Source organism: Vulpes vulpes, chromosome 6, assembly GCF_048418805.1.
Source record: "Vulpes vulpes isolate BD-2025 chromosome 6, VulVul3, whole genome shotgun sequence".
NCBI lineage: Eukaryota > Metazoa > Chordata > Mammalia > Carnivora > Canidae > Vulpes > Vulpes vulpes.
This window is the reverse complement of record NC_132785.1, coordinates 46,299,550-46,320,540: the sequence shown is the minus strand read 5'-3', so window position 1 is coordinate 46,320,540 and position 20,991 is coordinate 46,299,550. Positions and strand designations below refer to the sequence as shown.

The 20,991-nt window shown below is 37.1% G+C and overlaps 1 protein-coding gene across 6 annotated transcripts in view; it reads left to right on the top strand.

The window, feature by feature from the left end:
• UGGT2 (UDP-glucose glycoprotein glucosyltransferase 2) overlaps nucleotides 1-20,991 on the top strand; it is a 188,006-nt gene that overhangs the window by 147,192 nt on the left and 19,823 nt on the right. For all 6 annotated transcript variants that reach the window (XM_072760866.1, XM_072760864.1, XM_026003635.2 and 3 more), the window contains 8 exons: nucleotides 971-1,154; nucleotides 6,770-6,928; nucleotides 7,267-7,352; nucleotides 9,259-9,343; nucleotides 13,429-13,514; nucleotides 15,336-15,434; nucleotides 16,741-16,825; nucleotides 20,274-20,456. In XM_072760866.1, coding sequence (XP_072616967.1) covers nucleotides 971-1,154; nucleotides 6,770-6,928; nucleotides 7,267-7,352; nucleotides 9,259-9,343; nucleotides 13,429-13,514; nucleotides 15,336-15,434; nucleotides 16,741-16,825; nucleotides 20,274-20,456 — 967 coding nt within the window. The remainder of the gene's footprint in view (nucleotides 1-970; nucleotides 1,155-6,769; nucleotides 6,929-7,266; nucleotides 7,353-9,258; nucleotides 9,344-13,428; nucleotides 13,515-15,335; nucleotides 15,435-16,740; nucleotides 16,826-20,273; nucleotides 20,457-20,991) is intronic.

The window sequence follows — 20,991 nt, the reverse complement described above, 5'->3', positions numbered from 1 at the left end:
GCTGCCTGTGATCACTGCCTCCTGGGATTCCTCTACTCTGTAGATCCTCCCCCAGGCCTAGGCTGCACCTAGTGGTTTGTTTCCCACCGAAAGCATGGGGGCAGTTGTAATCGAATGTCCCTCCTGCAGCTACTACATTATCAGACTGTGACTTTTGTCCACAGGCATCCTCCAGCTCTTGCTCTTGTGTGCTTCTGTGACCTAGCGTGCTGGAGGGGCCCTTGTGGCAAGGAATTGAGGGCAGTGTACGGCCAGCTGCCAGTTAGCAGCTGCAGTCCATTTTCATTTCCCACCGCCCTAGAGAGAACTGCATGAGCCTAGACATGGGTCCCTCTCCCAGGGCAGCCTGAGGAGGGCTGCAGCGCAGCTGGCACAGTAACTGCTGTCTCCAAATACTGAAAGTCCCTATTCTTCATAATAAAACTAATTCCTCACTGGGGGAAAAGGAGAAAATACACTAAAACTTGGAGGTACTGCTAAAATTCTGTAAATAAGCAACTGTTTTCAACTCAATACTTTTTGTTTTAAACTGAACTCTTACCAGAATTTTAAGTTGCCTGAATTTAATTGCTTTCTGGTTATCATTTCTCTTCATATGATTAGCGGTGCTAAGATGCAATAAAATGGCTGGAAAATGGACCATGGTTAAATCTAAAGAAGGATCAGTGAGCAAATACAAATCATAAACTAGCAGAACCTACATAAATCTGTATATGTTAAAGCCATTCTAATCATATTCATTAAGAAATAACAAGGATGTATAATATATATAATCTTATAATAGATGATAATGTAAACTAGTTGTCTACCATTTATAAGCATTAAGTCTTCTGCAATATAGTGTTTTTGTTTTTTTAACTTGAGACTTTTTGGTCATGTTTTTAAGCCATTTTCAGTTTTTAAATATTTTAAACAGACAAAATCTCAATTTTGGTCACAGTATGTATGTTTGTTTATGTTCTGTTGACAGCTTTTATCGTTTTGTTCTGGAACCAGAATTGGTGTTAGCAGCTGATGGCATTACTGGGCCCGTGGCAAAATTCTCAGACATCCCTGAAGCGCCCCTTCTCACCCTCAACATGATTACTCCTGAAGGCTGGTTGGTTGAAACAGTGTACAGCAACTGTGACCTTGATAATATTCATCTCAAGGATGTAAGTGGTTATGTAAGGTTCTGTCCAGAAAGAGGAGCAGGGTGTAAACTCTTACCAGCCTCTGTAATTGTAGCAAGAGAGGGATCGTGCTGGGGCTGCTCCCAGAATTTTCTTTCTTATGATTCTAGGTCCCGAGCCAGTCTTTCCTTTGATTTCTGAGCTTTCCTAAGTTCCAAATTCAGCTTTTTGAGTTTCCAGGTTCCTAGATGCTCCCACCTACTTTGTTGCTTCAGCCCCTGGTTCACAGGCACTCCTCTAAGGTGAATAATATAGAAAATACCTCAGTAATTTAGGATGACACCATGACTTACCTGTTTCTCCCCTCAGGTTTTGTTTTCACTCTGAAAGGCACAGTTTCATCTGAGACTCTGTTTTGCCCCACAGCTCATGGCCCGAGAAAGCAACCCCAACAGGTAGAAAGCAAGAGACAATGCTCACTCAAAGCTGCAGGCTAGGTATGCTGCTCTCCCTACTTGCCCCTAATCCACTTCTCTTCATCCCCTTCTCTTCATCCCCACCTCCCCTCTTCTCCATCTCCCCTCCACCCCACCCCCATTCCATCCCCATCTCCCCTCCACCCTCAATGCCATTCCCATCCCCACCCCCACATCTTCTCCATTCCACCCCATCCCTACCCACTCCATCCCTACACCCAAACCCCTCCACCCCCACCCTCCTTTCACCCCACCCCTCCTCCACCTGCTCCCCCTTCCATTCCCACCCCCACTCCACTCCCACCTCCCCTCCACCCTCACTCTCTCTCCACCCCCACTCCCTTCCATTCCCACCCCCTCCCATCCCCACCTGTTGATCCTCCTCCAAGCCTTCACCTCCTGCCTGCTGCATTCAGCCTACTGCCCAAAAAAGGAGAGGAGACTGTTAAAATATACTGAGTCTTTCAAAACACTGTGTTCAGAAACCACAAAAATCAGAAGCATTTTAGAAGAGCTTCCTTAGAGAACAGGTATCCAGAAAAGGGAGCAAACCCCTCCTCCTCAATGTCTTCCTCTTGCCTGGTTCCTCTTTGTTCTGACCTGTTTCCAGCTCTGAATGTGACAGCTTCTCAAAGCCTTGACCTAGGCACAGACATTTTACCGCTGATAATTTGGTGAAGGTTGTTCATCAAATATGTTTCTCACCTTAACTTTGTCTAAAGATTTTCCTTCCAGGCAGGTTTCTTCAGATCCACTCTTGAGTAGATCGTGTGGTCTCTCGTCACTTCCCTGGAACTCACCCACTGAGGCTGCCAGTTTAGCCACCCAGAAAAGGCCCTAACTGAGCCTTAGCCATCACCAGAAACCAGCCCTTCACATCTAGGGAAGGAATGGAAAGGCAGCAAAATAATACAATCCAGGAGGGAAAATTCAGAAATGAACTGGCAAAAAGTAGAAAATAGTCCCCTTTTCTCTGTGATCAAGGGTCTACTGGATTCCTCATTCAGAGAATTCAGTGACCTATACCAATGAGATAAATTTACAGACTCTGACCAAAATGTAAGAAGTATGTGGTGGGAGAACTAACACAGCTTAGAAAAGATGTAAATTGAATCTGTGGTAAAAATTTCACCAGCTATTAACTAATGGAGATTAACTATTATTGTGAGTAGCAGGTACATCAGTGTCTTTTTAGAAGCTGTTTATGTATTTATTTAAATAATCACACCCAGCTTGGGCCTGGAGCCCACAATCCCGAGACCAAGAGTTGCATGCTCTACCAACTGAGCCAGCCAGGTACCCCTAGATGCTATTTAAATGAACAATAGTTCTATTTATTTGAGAAGACTAAAGGGAATTTTTTCTGTTTTCATAGATTATATGAATACACAGAAGGAAATTATAAATTCTCCAGCTGTAAAAGTTAACTACTTCTAAGGCTCTTCTCTTCCACTACATTCTGTACACAGAATATTACTGGCAACAATCCTAGAAGAATATGAAATAACAAAGTAGAGACACTTGCTGGAGTAGAAGGAAGGATTTGTAGGTAAAAAGGAAAGTGCACACTGGCAAAAATGAGGCTGGTAAAGAGAGATTTGAGACACACACTGGCTCAGCGTACTCCTTGCCGTGTCTAATCCCTGGATATTACATAAAGACCTAAAAAATTTTGAGAAAAACCCTCCTTCACCACAACTTTGTTCACGTGGTTTACGGCACAGCCAGCATTATTGCCAGTACTACAAGATTTTTTCCTTTGGTGTCTGCAGTTCTTGGTCAAATACATTGAAGAATGAGGAGGCAAACCAGACAATGGCGGGCAGCAAAGCAAGGTTTATTGAGTGATAGTAAAGCAAGGCTTATTTAGAGATAGTACAAGGCTCCCAAAGAGGGAGGAGAGCTGAAAGGGTTGCCAGTGGAGTTTCTAAGTCTAGGGATTTTTATGGCCTTGTTGGCAGGCTGTTTTAATCTGATTAACCCTTCGTGCAGACTGTCATCCAGTCAGGTTTTTCATCTACCTACCGCATGGGGAAGGGTGGAGGGCTCCTTCTAGGGTGGGTATAAAAACCTTATAAGGGTGTTTCCTCTTAGGAGGGGCCCTTGTCCCTGCCTGCCTGCCTTCCAACTATCCTTCATCATCATAATTAAGGGTGACAGAAGTGGTTTATAGGAAAGCTTAGACAGAAGCAGTCCCTTTTACCTGGAGTTGAGAGGTGGTTCTTCTCAGAACTTGTTATTAGGACTGCATCCAGAGACTATTCAGTTGTATTCAGTTACAGCCTTTATCTGAAAGGTATCAGAACACCTGAAACAGTAGGGGATGTTTGTTTACCAGGAAAGAGGAAGTGAGGAAGAAGTTTGCTGAAGGACAATAGGATGTGGCTATGCCAGAGAAAAATTCACAGGAAAATGTACTAGCTGCTTCTGAAATAGCAATACGGTAGACCCTTGAACATGAGGGTCAGGACATGTTGAAAATCCACTTGTAACTTTTGACACCCCCCCCCCCCAACACTTAACTACTGATAGCCTACTGTTGACAAGAAGCCTTATGGGTAACATAGGCAGGGACTCCTCAGTGGTTCAGTTGTTGAGCATCTGCCTTCCGCTCAGGGCATGATGCTGGAGTCCTGGGATTGAGTCCCACATCGGGCTCCCTGCATGGAGCCTGTTTCTCCCTCTGCCTGTGTCTCTGCCTCTCTCTCTGTGCCTCTCATGAATAAATAAATAAAATCTTTAAAAAAACCATGAGCAGTCAATCAATACAATTCTATGTTACATTCATTATATATTGTACTCTTAATAAATTAATTTTTTAATTCCTAAGTAAGCTGGAGAAGAGAAAATGTGATAAAAGTCATAAAGGAGAGAAAATACATTTATTAAACTCCACATATAAGTGGGCCCACGCAGTTCAAACCCAAGTTGTTCAAGGGTCAGCTGTAATTTAAACACCTGTTACCAATGCAGTTGTTAAAGAATTCCTATTTTACTACCATAGATAATTGTCAATAAACCCAAGTGATAATCTTTATAATTAAGCTTATACTTCTTTTATTTTTTTAAGATTTTATTTATCCATTCATGAGAGACACAGAGAGAGGGAGAGAAACAGAGACACAGGCAGAGGGAAAAGCAGGCTCCATGCAAGGAGCCCAATGCGGGACTCGATCCCTGGACCCCAGGATGATGCCCCGGGCCAAAGGCAGGTGCCAAACCACTGAGCCACCCAGGGATCCCAGCTTATACTTCTTTTAAAGGAAGGGGCTAACTTCCTTACTATTTAGCCACAGAACAATACAATAAACGCTTCTATTAATAATATTAATATGCACCCAAAGTTATATTTGAAAGATATTAAAATCATGTCTCATATCAACAGTTAATACTTAGAAGCAGATAAGTAAATATATAAAGGAGCTGTCACAAAATATCACAAATTCCTATCCTTGCAAAAACAAACCCTGATAAGAACAAATTTAACTTAAATTACCTTTATGAAATTATTAATGAACTTCAAATATTCACTAGAAAGAACTCTTTGAAAAATAAATTGGCTACTTTTGTTGTTGTGGTTTAAGTAAGTCCACAGAATTGTTGTCTGCTATATGACTATAGGGACAAGAGAAAGTTTTACATTAGTATGAAATAAAGGTATTATTAGTCACAACATGATTGAACATATTTGGACTCTGCCCTGATATCTGATTCATAGAGAAAAACATTTAAGCTTCATGACTACTATGGAGTTCGATTCCCGTGTCTATAAAATAAAGGAATTGAACTTAGAGAAGGTCTACAATTATTTTCTGCCCTACAATATTCTCACATTGAGACTGTGTCATGTGAAAGTTCCATCCACACATGGTGCTGTGAGGACTGGGGACACAATTAGTGAAGTATATGAAGTTCATTGCTACACTAATAATAGCTCAGCAACTGACTCAGATTCCAACTAATGTCGAAACAAACACTATTTCCCGTTCTTAAGAACTAGACTCAGAAATGCTGTACACAAGTAATAGTATTTCTGTGGATTACAAAGAAAAGCAGCTATACAATAGAAAATATTTTCAAATATTTTATATCCTAAACCCATTTAAAAAGTGTCAGAAGCTTATAATGAAATAAGATATAGATAGCATAGCTATCTTATCTGCTCAACAAAATTACCAAACTATGTAAATATCACTTACCATTTGATTTATTCTTGTGTTTGTTTATGTTTTTCAGTGTTATCCCTACAATATTCATTATAACATTTGCAATAGAGGAAAACCTGGAAACAGTTGGACTGTCTAGCCATTTAGAAGGATGTTTGTAGAGATAGACATGTTCATAGAAAACTAATATATATATATATATATATATATGAAATATATATATATTTGAGAAAACTATATTTAATGAAAATGCAGGTTATACTTTTTTGTTTTTAAGACTATTTGTCAGCACAAGCAGAGGAGTGGCAGGCAGAGGGAGAAGCAGACTCTCTGCTGAGCAAGGAGCCTGATGACAGGACTTGATACCAGTACCCTGGTATCATGACCTGAGTCAAAGGCAGAGGCTTAACCAACTGAACCACCCAAGCATCCCTACTGGATACACTTTCTTAGAAAAAAATTTATGGAAAAGATAAAGAGAAATCAGTGTTGATATGTATTAAGAATGTTTAGTCTCTAGGTGATTTCTATTTTTTTCTCTTTTCCATTTGCTAAATTTTTTGAGTATGTTGAGTGCAAAACAATGAAATATTAGTTTTTGGTTTTGTTTTTAATAAGAAAGGTGATGGATGATGATAAGTTGACGGTCTTGCCAGATCCAAAGGAGCTAGCTCTAGATCAACAGCCAGTGGAGCAGATTCTTTGAGGAGTTTCCCATCTCACTCGGCCTTGAAGAGATCTTCAAATACTACAATTTTATGACCTCTTGCTTGCTTGTGATAGTGGTGCATATATCATGAAGTTAGAGTAGAGCTGATGTCACAGGAAAGGAAAAAAAAATTCATCGTGAGTTTTGGTCTTTAAGAAATTGATTCAACTATTAAGTCACTCAAAAAAGACAGACTTGTGTTGCCCCCACAATACATGGGCTAATATTAAGATAATTACATTTATTTATTACAGAATTTGTGTTATGAGAGTTACTAATACCAAACACAATGACATTTTCCCATAGATTGAGAGAACTGTTACAGCAGAATATGAACTAGAATATCTACTACTTGAAGGACATTGCTTTGATACAATGACAGAACAACCTCCTCGAGGTCTGCAGTTTACACTAGGCACAAAAAATAATCCTGTTGTGGTTGATACAATAGTAATGGCCAATCTCGTAAGTATTAGAAATACTTTATCAATTGTATTTCATTACATGTTTTGGTAAAATCCTCTCAAGTATTCCTAATAATAAAGCAAAATAGATTTTATCCTGCTATTGCTGAACAGCTCCCAGAAAACAAAGTTGAATCCTTAAATAAGGTAATTAACTAAAACAAAAATGAAGGGAATCATACTTTCATGATGTGTTATTCAGGTTATTGCAAAACTTCCTCTTTGGAATTCATTTATAGAGTTTACTCACTCTGGTTAGTAAACACCCTCGTATAATCTTTTTTGAACAATTGGATGTTTAGTCATATAACTATAATCATATTTTTCTCATCCTAAAAGGGATATTTTCAATTAAAAGCAAACCCAGGTGCTTGGATACTGAAATTACGCCAAGGAAAATCTGAAGATATTTATAAAATAGTTGGGTGAGTTATATTTATCAAATAATTGGGTGAGTTATATAAACCACTTTTAAATTTTTATGTGTAAATTAAGTTTTCAGTGTTTTGGGTGAGAAATGAAAGGGTGATTTATTTTTCCTCTACAAAAATTTAATTTTTATATTTAGAATTCCCAAAAAAATAGAATGTGTCCTTTTAAAAAGAGTGTCCTTTTTAAAAAGAATAAAATAATAATGCTTCCTGAGATGTAGTGAATCCTTTCATTTGAGGTAGATGGCTTTTACCAAGATACAGTCTTCTTCCAAATCTCATTGAGTATATAAATTCTTTGAATTCTTTTTTTTCCCCTACATTAGTTCCTTCTCAGCGAAGTCCATGTCCTCTGCTTGCTTGTTTAGCTTGTTCCCTTCATTTAGGCTACTCACTATCCTCATGTATCCAGTGATTTTTAGTTGCTTAGCATTACTTATAAAAATCAAATAGTGCAATTGGGAAGATCCAGATGACCTGGGCTCTTGGATCTAGGAACATAATTCTATCTTCCTCAAAGGACGGTTGTAAGGATCAAATGAGTTGCCATCTCTAAAGTGCTTGAAATGATACCTGAAATAGAATAAGAGTCGTCATCACTACTTCTTCTACCATCTGGTTGGATGGAGGGAGTTTGTTTTAGATCTTGTGTGAGTCTAGCTACAGTGTGTGTGACCTGGCTCTACCCTGCTCTTGTTGGACAGTGGATTCAGTGGCTAAAATTGCTGATGCCCTTGAGCAACATTTATGATTGAAAAGTCTTGAAAATTTTAAGAAATTTGACACGACTAGTATATAAATTAGAACCCTCTCTATTTCATAGTGGTAATTGTTGGGCATGGCTGTGCCTTCTGCTTTGGTTTAGCCACCTCAGCTAGGGAATTGGGAGAAAGAGGGAGTGTTAGCATAGACCCATAATCCCTCAGATTTTCATTTTAGGAAAGTCTTCAGGTGTGTGCTATGAATTTGACTAGACTCAGAGTATCTACTAATTTGAATTTTTTTTTAAATTTTTTTTATTTATTTATGATAGTCACAGAGAGAGAGAGAGAGAGAGGCAGAGACATAGGCAGAGGGAGAAGCAGGCTCCATGCACCGGGAGCCTGATGTGGGATTCGATCCCGGGTCTCCAGGATCGCGCCCTGGGCCAAAGGCAAGCGCCAAACCACTGCGCCACCCAGGGATCCCGAGTATCTACTAATTTGACCTCTGACCCCTCTTTGACAATTCAACTTTATTGTAAATGTTTTTAACAGTATTCTATGTATTTTTCTATACATAAAATGGTATCAAAAATTATTGGTCAAAGCTGTCATACTTGTTTATACAGTTTTGAAAATTAGACAATGAGATACATTATGTATAACAAAATAGAAACACTCAAGTCATGCAGGTGACCATCATAGACACATTTTCAGTCTTACAGGTTTAACAACACACTTCAAATTTTGGTATTTGAAAATGGCTGCTGGATATTGAAAAGCTGTTGGACATAGAATTTCTTCAATTGTGATATATAACAACTTATTTTAAAGTCTCGAAAACATTTCATATTTTAATTGTCACTGTGATATATCAAAGACCTATGATAGATTCGACTTTTGTGATAATCTTGATAGATGGCAAAGATAAGCAATAATTCAATCTTGCTCAGTGATTAGGCAATATTGAATTTAGTGAGTTGCTTTTGTGCAATTTTAATTTGTATTAAGTTAAAATTGGATAATTTTGAAAATTGTGTATTATAGCATATCCTGACTATAGAAACAGCAAATATATATACACAGTGATGTTATGCTTACGTTTATTGCAAATGAATTTATTCTGTTATTTATACCATCATAATTGCATGTCTTTTCTGGAGTTGATTATAAACATTCACATGTTTTTCTGCTTTTAGGCATGAAGAAACTGACTCTGAACCAGACCTGGAAGATGTCATTGTTGTGATAAACAGCTTCAAGAGCAAAATACTGGAAGTACAAGTATGTGAGGCAGAAAGTCTTGTTGTTTGTTCTCAGTATTAAGAATTATCTTTTTTGTCCTTAGCTGATTAATTTTATTTACAACTCATTTTGCAGTTTTACTACCTAAAATATTTTATTGGAACTCTGACATAAAAGAAAGAAGAGGATTAAGTTCATGAAGAGAAGGAACAACTTTTGTTAAGTTAGGATATGTCTGTTATATCTACTGTATCCATAGCCAGATAATGTTACAAATTAGGCTCAAGAGATGAGATCAGGAACACAGATTGAAAGTTAGCCCTGAAAAGAAAAAGTGATGCTTCTTTACTTTACCAAAGAGAAAAGAAAAAAAAGAGAAAGAAAAGGAGATTTTAATGATGGTAGATTTACTTCTTTGTTTTTTTTTTTTTTTTTTAATTTTTATTTATTTATGATAGTCACACAGAGAGAGAGAGAGAGAGGCAGAGACACAGGCAGAGGGAGAAGCAGGCTCCATGCACCGGGAGCCTGACGTGGGATTCGATCCCGGGTCTCCAGGATCGCGCCCTGGGCCAAAGGCAGGCGCCAAACCACTGCGCCACCCAGGGATCCCATACTTCTTTGGATGAACTTAGCACTTACCTACTTAAAACTAGTAAAAATGTTAGGTAAATGTTTTTGAAACATCTTAAAAGCAATGAGGATCTGACAGTAACAAAATAATAAGGATAACAAGGAAATACAAAACCAAAATTAAAGGGAAAATAAGAGCCTAGTGAAGTAAGCAAGCACAGAAACTTCTCTTGTCCTGAGAATATTTGTCCATCCTGATACACCTGAACTATCATTTTGATTTAACTTGCAGGGTGATGGGGACAGAAAGTAAAACCCTGGACCCATATAAAGTGGGTAATCTGTTAGAAGACCCTCTCTGCAATAAGCTGGCTATAGCTTCAGGGTAAGGATGAACCCTAGTAAATTATTCTACACAGTCTTTTAGCCCAAATTTTTATTGTGCAAGTAGTCCAGGAAACCCTGAGCTTTGATTTTGCACTGAACTAGTCCACATTGATGAGATTGTACAGGCATTTGGCAGAAACATCTATATATCTCTGGAGTAAGATTACTGTATCCAAATACATAGAGAAAACCGCAGAAACAACAGAAAGCAGACACAGAAACACTCTCTATATTAGAATTATTGACCAGACTCTGAAACAACTGTGCTTACAGTATTTAAAGAAATAAAAGATAAGCTTGAAAATAATTGCAGGGAACAGAAAACTATAGAAGTGTATATCTGATTTTTTTTAAAGTAGAACTTCTGAAACTGAGTGATACAATAACCCAAAATAAGAATTCAACGGATGACTTTTACATGTCTAAAGAGAAAATTAGTGAATCAGAAAATAGACCAGAAAAGGTATTCTTGATGCAAGAAGGACATTTAAAAAGAGGATAATACAGCAGAGAGCATAAAAGGCATAGAGAATAGAGTGAAAAATGTGAGACTCCAGGACTAAACTTAATCTGGCTCTATCACTCTCTAGCTGTGTGACTCTGGATAGATTACTTAGCCTCTTTCTGTCTCATTTTCCTCATCTATAAATTGTAGTTAATAATGGAACCTACCTTACATGTCTGCTATAAGGATAAAGTAGTTCAGTTTGTAAAATGCTTTATGAGTAGTAAATAATTAAAATCATTTTAAATAGAGTTCCAGATAAAGATGAAAGAATGAGGTAAATGTAACATTGCATGTCAACTATACTCACATTTAAAAAAAAAAAAAAGGAAGAGGTGCATCTAATATTTGAAGCACTAATGGCTGAAAATTTTCATGAATTGATGAAAGATACAAGTTTACATATTCAAGAAGTCCAGTGATCCCAAGCAAGAAAATTAAAAGAAATTCACACCTATACTCTGATAAAACTGCAGAATACCAAAGAAAAGAGAAATCTTGAGAGCAATCAGAGGAAAAAGGAAAAATCACCTTCAAAGAGCTATAGGTAGTCTGACTATTGATTTCTCAGCAGTAAGAATGAAGGCCCAGGAGGTACTGGAATGTTATTTAACAGCACTGAATGAAAAAAGGAATGGCAACCTAGAATAATTTACCCTGAAAAGATATCTTTCAAGAGGACACATAAAACAAGGTATTTTCAGACAAATGGAGAAAACTTAATTTGCCGCCAGCACATTCACACTATAAAAGAAGTTCTTAAAAAGAGGTACCATAGGCAGAAAAAAAAATTATCTTCGAAGATTTAAATTTTAAATTTTAAATGAATGAAGAGAGGATAAAATGATAAATTTGTGGATAATTCTATGAACGGTGAACATATAAAACAATAGTAAGTCTTGGGAGGATTTTAAAAATATACAGAATGTAAAAACATAACATTTCATAAATTCATGAGCTGAATTTTTTCACTCTCTGTATTGGTTCTAATTTGACTTGTAATGCTGTAGTACAAAGAAGGTCAAACTCTTTCACCATACCCACCAAATCTTTGAGCGTAATAACCATCCCCTGCCAGAGTCAGACTTTCTGTAGCCCAATCACCTAGGTCCTTCAGTTGGTTTTAATAATACAGTTTTACCTCCTCACTGCCCATCTCTCAGAATTACATAGAAAAGGAGAAGTAAAAAAGATAACATTAAGGATCAGCCCGTGAATAGGAGTTCCACAGAAAAGAACAGAAAATGGAGGAGGGAAGGTATTTCACAGATAAGGAGAGAGAAAAATGTTCATGTCAAAAGGATCCACAGGTTAGTATGAGTGAAGAATGGACCACATGAGACCCTAATAACTCTCAAGGAGAAAAGGCAGGCCACAGCCATAGAATGACCCTCACACTAGCATCAGACTTTTTATTTTCAAGATGGATGTTACAAGACAGCAAAATAAAGTCGTTAGTGTTCAGAGGAAAATTACTTTGAAGCTAGGATCCGTTAGCCAAATTCTTAATCAGATTCAGACGTAATGACAAAGTTATTTTCTGAAGGGTGAAGATTTAGAAAAATTATTTTTAACACCCCTTCTTGAAGGTATTTGTGAGCACAATAAAGATGAAGACCAAGAAACAAGTTAGGTATTTCGAGAAATGGTGAGATTAATCTGAAAACTAATGCAAAGAAAGCTTTGAAAGAAATAGGCAGTTAATTGTTGAACTCCAAGGAAAATATCTTCAAGAAGACAAGAATTCCACACAATTAACATGAATAATAAACTGGAACATGTTAGATATGTGGTAGAGAAGAAATTTATCTCATCACAAGAACAAAATAAATGCAATAAAATTCCAAGAAAAAAAATGTTTGTTGGAGGAATGCAAGAAAGCAGAATCCATTTGAAATGTCCAGTTTCCTGCACTTGGCACAGGGGTCACATTACTGTAACTGCACAGATATAACACAGTGATAGTGGCCTTGCAGACTCTTCAGTGAATGAGATTTACATTGTCACAATAAAGCACTACCTACTGACTTTCAAGCTGTAGAATAAACAGCTAAGTGCCAAAGATACAATGTTCTATCAAAGTAAATATAGGTATTATCTGTGTATACAATGCTTAAGTAGAAGTTCAGCTAATATAAGGTGGGAGGTGGAGGGAAAGGGTAGAAATATTATTAGTATCCTTATCTTAGAATACAAGAGAAACTAAGTGTTGGAACAAAAAATATATATATTTAAGTATTATTTGAAGCTGTGAAGATACTCGGTAGATAATGATAATGATGTTACTACCAAAGCTTCCAGACAAAGAGAGGAAGAGTGATATAAGGGAAGCTCTACTCCTCTATTCATCACAAAGAATAAAAAGTGTCTAAACTCTGTGATTCCAGATATGCTAGGAGATGACATCTGAAGCTGATAAATCGGTAAATAGAAGCATAAGCACATTATTTGGCAGTATGGAGGTAATCACCAAAAGAACGAACAACAAGAGGTTAAACTGATCACTGAAACCAGATTGTGTCTGTGATGTACTTGCCCTGTCACTATACCTGTCTTAGATTTACAGGGGTCACCCTGCCCCATGTGTTTCACTTTTAAGCATGCAGCATAATATTTAAAGCCACACAGTTCTAAGATTTTTCTTTACTGGGCTATCTAGGTGCAAAAAAAGCCAGACAAAATTAAGGAGGATATCCTTACCGATAAAGATGAAAAGAAAAAAGGAATGTGGGATTCCATTAAAAGGTAATTACTAGTGAATGTTTTAACATCTGATGATTGATCCATCAGGAATCTAGTATGCAGGAGGCCTGCAGATGGTAAACATCTAAGTGAAGCAAAGATCCTCTCCTCTTGAGGGAGATCGACACATAAATGTTAATACAACAGGATAGGAACTAGAGCTGTAAGACAGCTAAGAGTAAAGTGCTCTGCAAACTACAGGAGAAAAAGACTACATCTAGTTAGGAAGAATCTCTGGAAGGACTCCTTGGAGAAGTGTGTGCTCAAGATGTGTTCTGAAGGAGGGACAGGGTTTCAGAAGTTGGAGATAGAGCAAAGGTATGAAGACAAAAAGATTGAGTAGGTTCATAGGAACAGAAGTAGCTCGGCTTAGCTGAAACACTGGGACATTGAATGTAATAAAGAGTCTATAAATTAGGTTAGGGCCTATATTCATCAAAACAGGACTATATTGGCTTACATATGGAGAGTCCAGGAGTAGAGCTGGCTTTGGGCATTCAGGTGACATGATTTAGAAACCCTTCCTCCATGTCTTAGTTCTAGTCTCTGTGCCCCCTTTATTTTCAAATGAACTTTTATAAGGAAAAGCTTGCCATCTCCAGTGGGAAGAGCTTGCTTCTTTCCATGTAGTACGAGCAGAAGTCCCAGGGCTGGCTCATTGTCCAGTTGTTAGCCATTTGTTCCAAACAGAACTGGTCACTGTAATTCTGATCATGCTTGGGTCATATGCCTACCTCTAGAGCTGGTGAGAGGGCCTTGTTCCCCTCCAGACCTCACAGAATGAAACTGGAGGAGGAATGTCCCCCCGACCAAATACCGGGTTATTGTTACTAGAAGTATAAAGGATGTTAGATATGCAAAAATAAAAACTGCTATAGATCCACATTGTAGGGAACTTGGAAAGTCCATTTTAGAGATCTGAGTTTCATTTGAGTTATGATGGAGAACCACTGATCATTTTTATCAAGGGTGGGAAATAGAAAGTTTAAGCCAGATTCAACAACCTAGTCAGATTTTATTTTGGCAATCAGAAGCGCTCCCATCATTTGGGATTGTGCCCAGTTTAGGCCTCTTTATGTAGTTGACTCCCTGTTTGATAAGAATGGTGTTTCTATTCCTTTATGTGCATTGATTGAGAAGGGCTCAAACCCCCTCATTTTGAGATCATTTGGAGGTTAGGTATGTTTGACAGGATAATAAAGCAGAATGTGGGCATTTTAAAGTGGGTATCTATCCGTAAGCTTCCATTAAATGCAGAAGATGGAGACAAGAATGAATACAGGTGACCATCAAATAATAGCTCACCATTTGCTGTACAGAAAGGGTGTACAGAAGCAAACCCTGCTGTGTTAGGAAAGGAGAAGGCCTGTGTTCAGGAAGGTAGCTCCTCCAGACACATAAGTTTTGTTGATAATATAATGCTTTCACTTTTTAAATCTTAATTGTAATCATAACTTGGGAGTGTCAATCACATTTTTCTTATCTGGGAGATTACAACAAGAAAAGATTTGAAAAATGGTGTCCTAACAATCAGCGTTTAGCAAAATATATCTGTAGTAATTATAAGTTGTTTATGTTTTTCCAAATTTTAGTCATTCCAAATATCTGTGCATATAAAAATTAAAAAGTTAATTCAATAAAATTATTAAAAGGAAGGAAAATTATGCATTATGAATCTCCAAATAAAAGATTCAGTCACTTTTGTGTATGAGATGGGACTTGAGATATTTTCCTATTTTTATTGCATATTAAATTTAGTATTTAGGAATGTAAGGTTTGCAAATGCATAAAATGAAACTGTCAATCACTACTTTTTATTCCAAGTTTCACAAGAAGGTTGCACAAAGAAAAAGACAAAGAGGAAGCAGATATTCTAAACATTTTTTCAGTTGCTTCTGGCCATCTATATGAACGCTTCTTAAGGTACGTATATTTTTTATCCAATGCTTTGAAAAGTAATACATAGTTCAAAAAGAATTTCAAAAGTTTAGAAGAATAAAAGAATGTACAGTGAAAAAAAATCCACCTGTTTTCTTATTACCCAGTCTCCTTCCAACAGGAAACCAATATTATTTTCATAACTTGTCAGATATATTTAGATAAGCAAATATATTTTCTTCATTTTTAACTTTTTACTTAAAAAATAACAAAGTATATGTTGTTCTGCACCTTGCTTTTTTCTTTCTTTTTGAAAATTATTTCTTTATTTGAGAGAGAGAGAGAGAGAGAAAGTGAGTACATGCAATTAGGGGGAAGAGCAGAGGAGGAAGAGGATCTCAACCAGACGCCCCACTGAGCATGGAGCTAGATGGGGGCTTGATCTTACGACTCTACCCTGACATCATGACCTGAGCCAAAACCGAGTCGGTTGCTCAACCAACTGAGCTACCCAAGCACCCTACTTTTTTCTTTCTTAACTTAAAATTATGAGAACAGGGCTTGATTCCATGACCCCAAGATCATGACCTGCACCAAAATCAAGAGTTGGATCCTTAACTGAGCCACCAGGCGCCCCACGTGTATTTTTAAAACACAGATTGGTTCTGTATGGCTAGGAAATAAACATATATTGTTGTAACAATATGATATGTGAAAAAATGTATATACAGTAAATTTCCCTTTTCTGGTGAGGAAATACCTTATTTTACAAAAAGGAGGGGTAGGATAAGAGGAGGAAAGCCTAATTACAAACTACAGAGGGCTGTTTTTAAAATTTTTTATATAGAAGGATGTCAGAGAATCTCTCAAAAATATTTGAATATGTGTTGATATTTTAATATGGCACTTTAGATAGATCTGTATCTTCTCCAGCCAGAGGTCTAGCATAGGAAGAAAAGTGACCCATCCAGTGAATTTACTGAAACAGGTTATTCAACTCTTCCTGTTTCATATACCTGATATTAGCAGCATAGTAATAGAGTGGAGATTAGAATGTAGTTCAACTAAACAAGACTATTTCGGGGTCTACTGAAACAAATGAAAATCAGTTTATTCTGCATAGTGTGTGTGTGTGTGTGTGTGTGTGTGTGTGTGTGTAATGTATATATCCTTACACAGTATATACTTGCCAAGGAATCATAATTTGTGAAGGTACTTAAGTATTTCTCCGTAATTCATAGTGAAAACTTAGTATCTGTAGGTAGTTATATATATAATAATTAAAAGCCTTTGGGAAAACAGGATGAACTCCCATTAATGTTAACTTACTGGGTTTAATGTTCCCTTACAGAATTATGATGCTTTCTGTTTTACGTAACACCAAAACACCTGTGAAATTCTGGTTTCTAAAAAATTATCTCTCACCAACATTTAAAGTAAGTGCATTAATCTTTTTATTATACAATGGTTCAATATTTGAATAGTAAATTCTTTATATTGTTGTAAGTTCACATAATATTTTCAGAATGAGTCTTTTGAAATTACTGTTTTTAATCAATTTTAAAACTTTGGTATTCACTATTATTTTATCTAAAGAAAAATTCTATGCTGTTTTTAAGGTATTTAAAAGGACAGAAGGAGATGGTTTAAAATCAGGAAGATCGGTGGCTTTTCATGATAATGAATATAATTAAAATTTGGCAATGAAAAATATGTACAGATTGTCAATAAAAAGAATTAGATACTGTCATAATTTTACAAAGATAGGCTAGAACAGTAGTATCTGGAGAATATGAAAAACTGTATCATAGGAAATAAATTTGATAGTCTCGAGAATAAAAAGGCTCTTTTATCTTTGTGTAGCATGGTGATTGCTATGGTGGTGGTTTGGGTACTATATTTAGAAGTGTGAGGAATTTTATCTTAAGAAGTTTTCAGATGGCCAACCACTGTTACCCTTTACTCAGCCTCACACTCCTGCCTCAAACTGTACCCTGTTTCTCCCATACTACAGGTTCATCAGATTTCATGTAAGTTAGGGTCTCATTCATTAGCAGTTCAAAGGAGTTCACTTTTTCTAATCCAAAACCAGTGGTAAAAGCAGAAATGAAAATAGCCAGCCATGTTTTTATTCCCTAATATTGCTGGCACATTGCTAAGTACTTTATTACCTACATGATTTAGTTGCTCTTCATAGCATTCTGTTCCCAGAAAGCCAAGATGCAGAAATCACATAACCGGCCTATACAGTTGGGAGGTATCCAAGCCTACCCTTAGGTTCAGAGATTAACTAGAAGGACTCACAGAACTAAGAAAAGCCATTATATTCCCAGTTACAGTTTATTACAGCAAAACAATACAGATTAAAATGAATAAGGCAAGGAGATGTGTATGCACAGGGCAGGGTTCAGGGGAGACCAGAGCCAGAGCTTCCAGCTGTACTGTCCCAGTTGGTGGACAGAGCCTATTTCTCCCAGCAAACCTGTAACAATACATGTGGAATGATGCCAGCTAGGAACGTTCACTCAGACTTTGGTGTCCAGAGTTTTCTGGGGGGTTGGCCATATAGACCCACCAGACTGCCACCTGACTGACTTTTGCCTCCAGCCCCTCCAGAGGTTGAGCGTCATGATACCTTGTGGCTCAGAGTCCCAACTTTAAGTCCCATTGTTAGCAGAGACTATTTGGTGTGGCCCAAGGCAGGACAGTACAAGGATAGAGGCTACCTCCTAGGAACCTGGGGCAAAGTCCCTAACGCTTCTTTGAGCAAAATCTGTCATTTAAAGCTGAGGCTTGAGATCAAACAGCTAATTAGGAACATAGCTGAGATCTGATCCCAAGCATTCTGCCCTTAAAGCCCAGGTGCTTTACCCTATGTCACAGCCTTTCCCACAGCCACCACCAAGAGTGCTACATTTAGCAGTAGATAAACTGAGAAAGAACTCATTAGTATAAATAAGTCATACTAGTTTGTTACCAAATTTTTGTGGGTTTTTTTTTAAGATTTTATTTATTCATTAGAGACAAAGTGGGGGTGGGGCAGAGACACAGGCAGAGGGAGAAGCAGGCTCCATGCTGGGAGCCTGATGTGGGACTCAATCCCGGGAATCCAGGATCATGCCCTGGGCCAAAGGCAGGCACTAAACCGCTGAGCCACACAGGGATCCCATGTTTACCAAATTTTTGATGTTATCCTACTTGACAAACACTACATAAGGGGATTAATTCTACAGATAGTAGAAGTACAGAAGTACAAGATAGTACAATCTGAAGATTCTCTTAGCAGGCAGTGATACCATTCAGTGGAAACATAGCGCCATATCTACATAATGTTCTTACTCTACCACATGGCCAAAAGTAACAGCATATCTGAAATAGCATTTTCTGTCTTTTTGGAATTCTGTTCCTTTCTCTCAAAATGTTTATCTTTTTGAAACTTTTCAGTGAAGCACAGTGTGTACAAATCATAAGTGTGCAGCTTGGATGAAATTTTAAAAAGTTAAAATACCGCATAACCAGCAGTCAGATACAGAAATCACTAGTTCTCTACATCTTTCCTTCCAATTTTCAAAACATACTTCATCTTTTCCTTCAAATCTTTGATGAATTATACCTACTAGATCTTTCCTTCCAATTTTCAAAACATACTTCATCTTTTCCTTCAAATCTTTGATGAATTATACCTACTTAGTGAATGATCCTTTCCTGACCCATAATCTCAAATTACAGTCCATTCTGATTTTTCACTCTACTTCCCTCCCCTTTTTAAAACTTTCCCCCTACCACTATGTTCTGTAGATGACTTTCTTTTATTTTCTGCCCACCACCTCTAAAATATAAGCCTTATGGGGACCATGACCTGTATCTATTTTGTTCCCTTCTGTATCCGTAGGTCCTATAGTAGTGCCTGGCACCTAGGACATGCTCTGTGAAAATGTTAATGCATATTTGTGGATTAGCTTTTCTACTTTCTCCTAGTATACTTTTTTAAAAATTTGAAACCAAAACAATGGTTCTCAGCAACTGTCCCAGCCATAATTGCAACATTTCAATTCACAGATAAGACCACTGCTTACTCTAAGGAATGTAATTTAATTCCACAAAATTGCCTACAAAAGGAAGAAAATTAAACTAGGTGCATAACCAGCAACAAGCTACAAATGAGAACCGAGGAGGAAAAAGCAAGTTCTCTTATCTGCTGAGCCATCTTTCCCCACTGTTGTAGCACTCTCCCTCTGACTCTGGGGCTCTTGAGCCAAGCCTAGCCAACAGTGTATTTCATTAACAGCTCTGTTTTAAACAGAATAAGATAGTCTAAATCTGTAAGACTCTGAATCTAATGTCAAACATCCAGATCCACAGTGACTGCCCTGTATTTTTAATTCTTGAATTAGTCATAAATCTCAAATGTGAAACTTCTGTAGAGAACCTAATTTATCAATTTACAACTCATTTTGTGTTTTTTTGCACACCCTCTTCATGTCTTATCTGTCTGACCAGCCAACATATTCACATTCACATAAACTGTTTGATGCATCCATGTTCCAAGATCCAGACACTTTTCTTCATATAGTCAGGCTTTCTCAGGTCAAACATTGGTAGTAAAAACTAGAGGAACATTTATTTTAGTTAATAAGCTTGCTAGTCAATATGGTGTACCTATTTTTTAATGTCATCTATACTTGTCTTTTTATATTTGTCAGCATTTTTGTATTCTTCGATAATAGATGTAAGTTGTAAAAGTAATTTAGGCATTATACCAATTAGCTTATAACAATTTATAGTAAAACTCTACTTTTTACAATGTTAATTTTTTTCTCTAAAACAAAAACTATTTTCTCTTCCTTGAACATGTTGGATTTGTGTGTATGTGTATGTTTTTAGGAGGTAATTCCTCACATGGCTGAGGAGTATGGATTCCAGTATGAACTAGTGCAATATAAATGGCCCCACTGGCTTCATCAGCAGACTGAAAAACAGAGGATTATTTGGGGTTACAAAATTCTTTTCCTCGATGTCCTTTTTCCTCTAGCAGTGGACAAAATCATTTTTGTTGATGCTGACCAGGTAATAAGATTAATTATTGTTTTTAGTATCACTTAACTTTTTTTGTCCTTCTTTCTGAGTGTAGGGACTCCATTTATGTTGCTGGTGTTCATTATTATCTTTGTTACCACACCACATAAAAATATGTGACAGGAATATGATACATAAGGAAAATATCTTTAAAAAAAAAAAGGAAAATATCTTTAAAAATAATTTTAAAAAAAAGACTGTCAGAATTCCAGGGGAAAATCAAATGTATCACAAGAAGTACCACTTATTATTTAGGACATGGTAGTTTTCTCTCTGAAGTAGTAGTTTTTTAATTTTGGTAATTAAAAAATAAGTACTGACATTAGTCACAATAAAAGTAGTTGTCTGAGTTCCTATGAAAATGAGCTGATTGTTTAAAATGAGCTATTTCTTCTTGCTGAAAAAATTGGCTATTACAGGTAACTCTCCTTGAGTCTCCCATGGCAATTGTGGGCATTAGCCAAATCCTCCTCACTCTACTTAAGGGAGAAAAATGTCCCAAATTTAGCCCCCAAAAAACCATTAC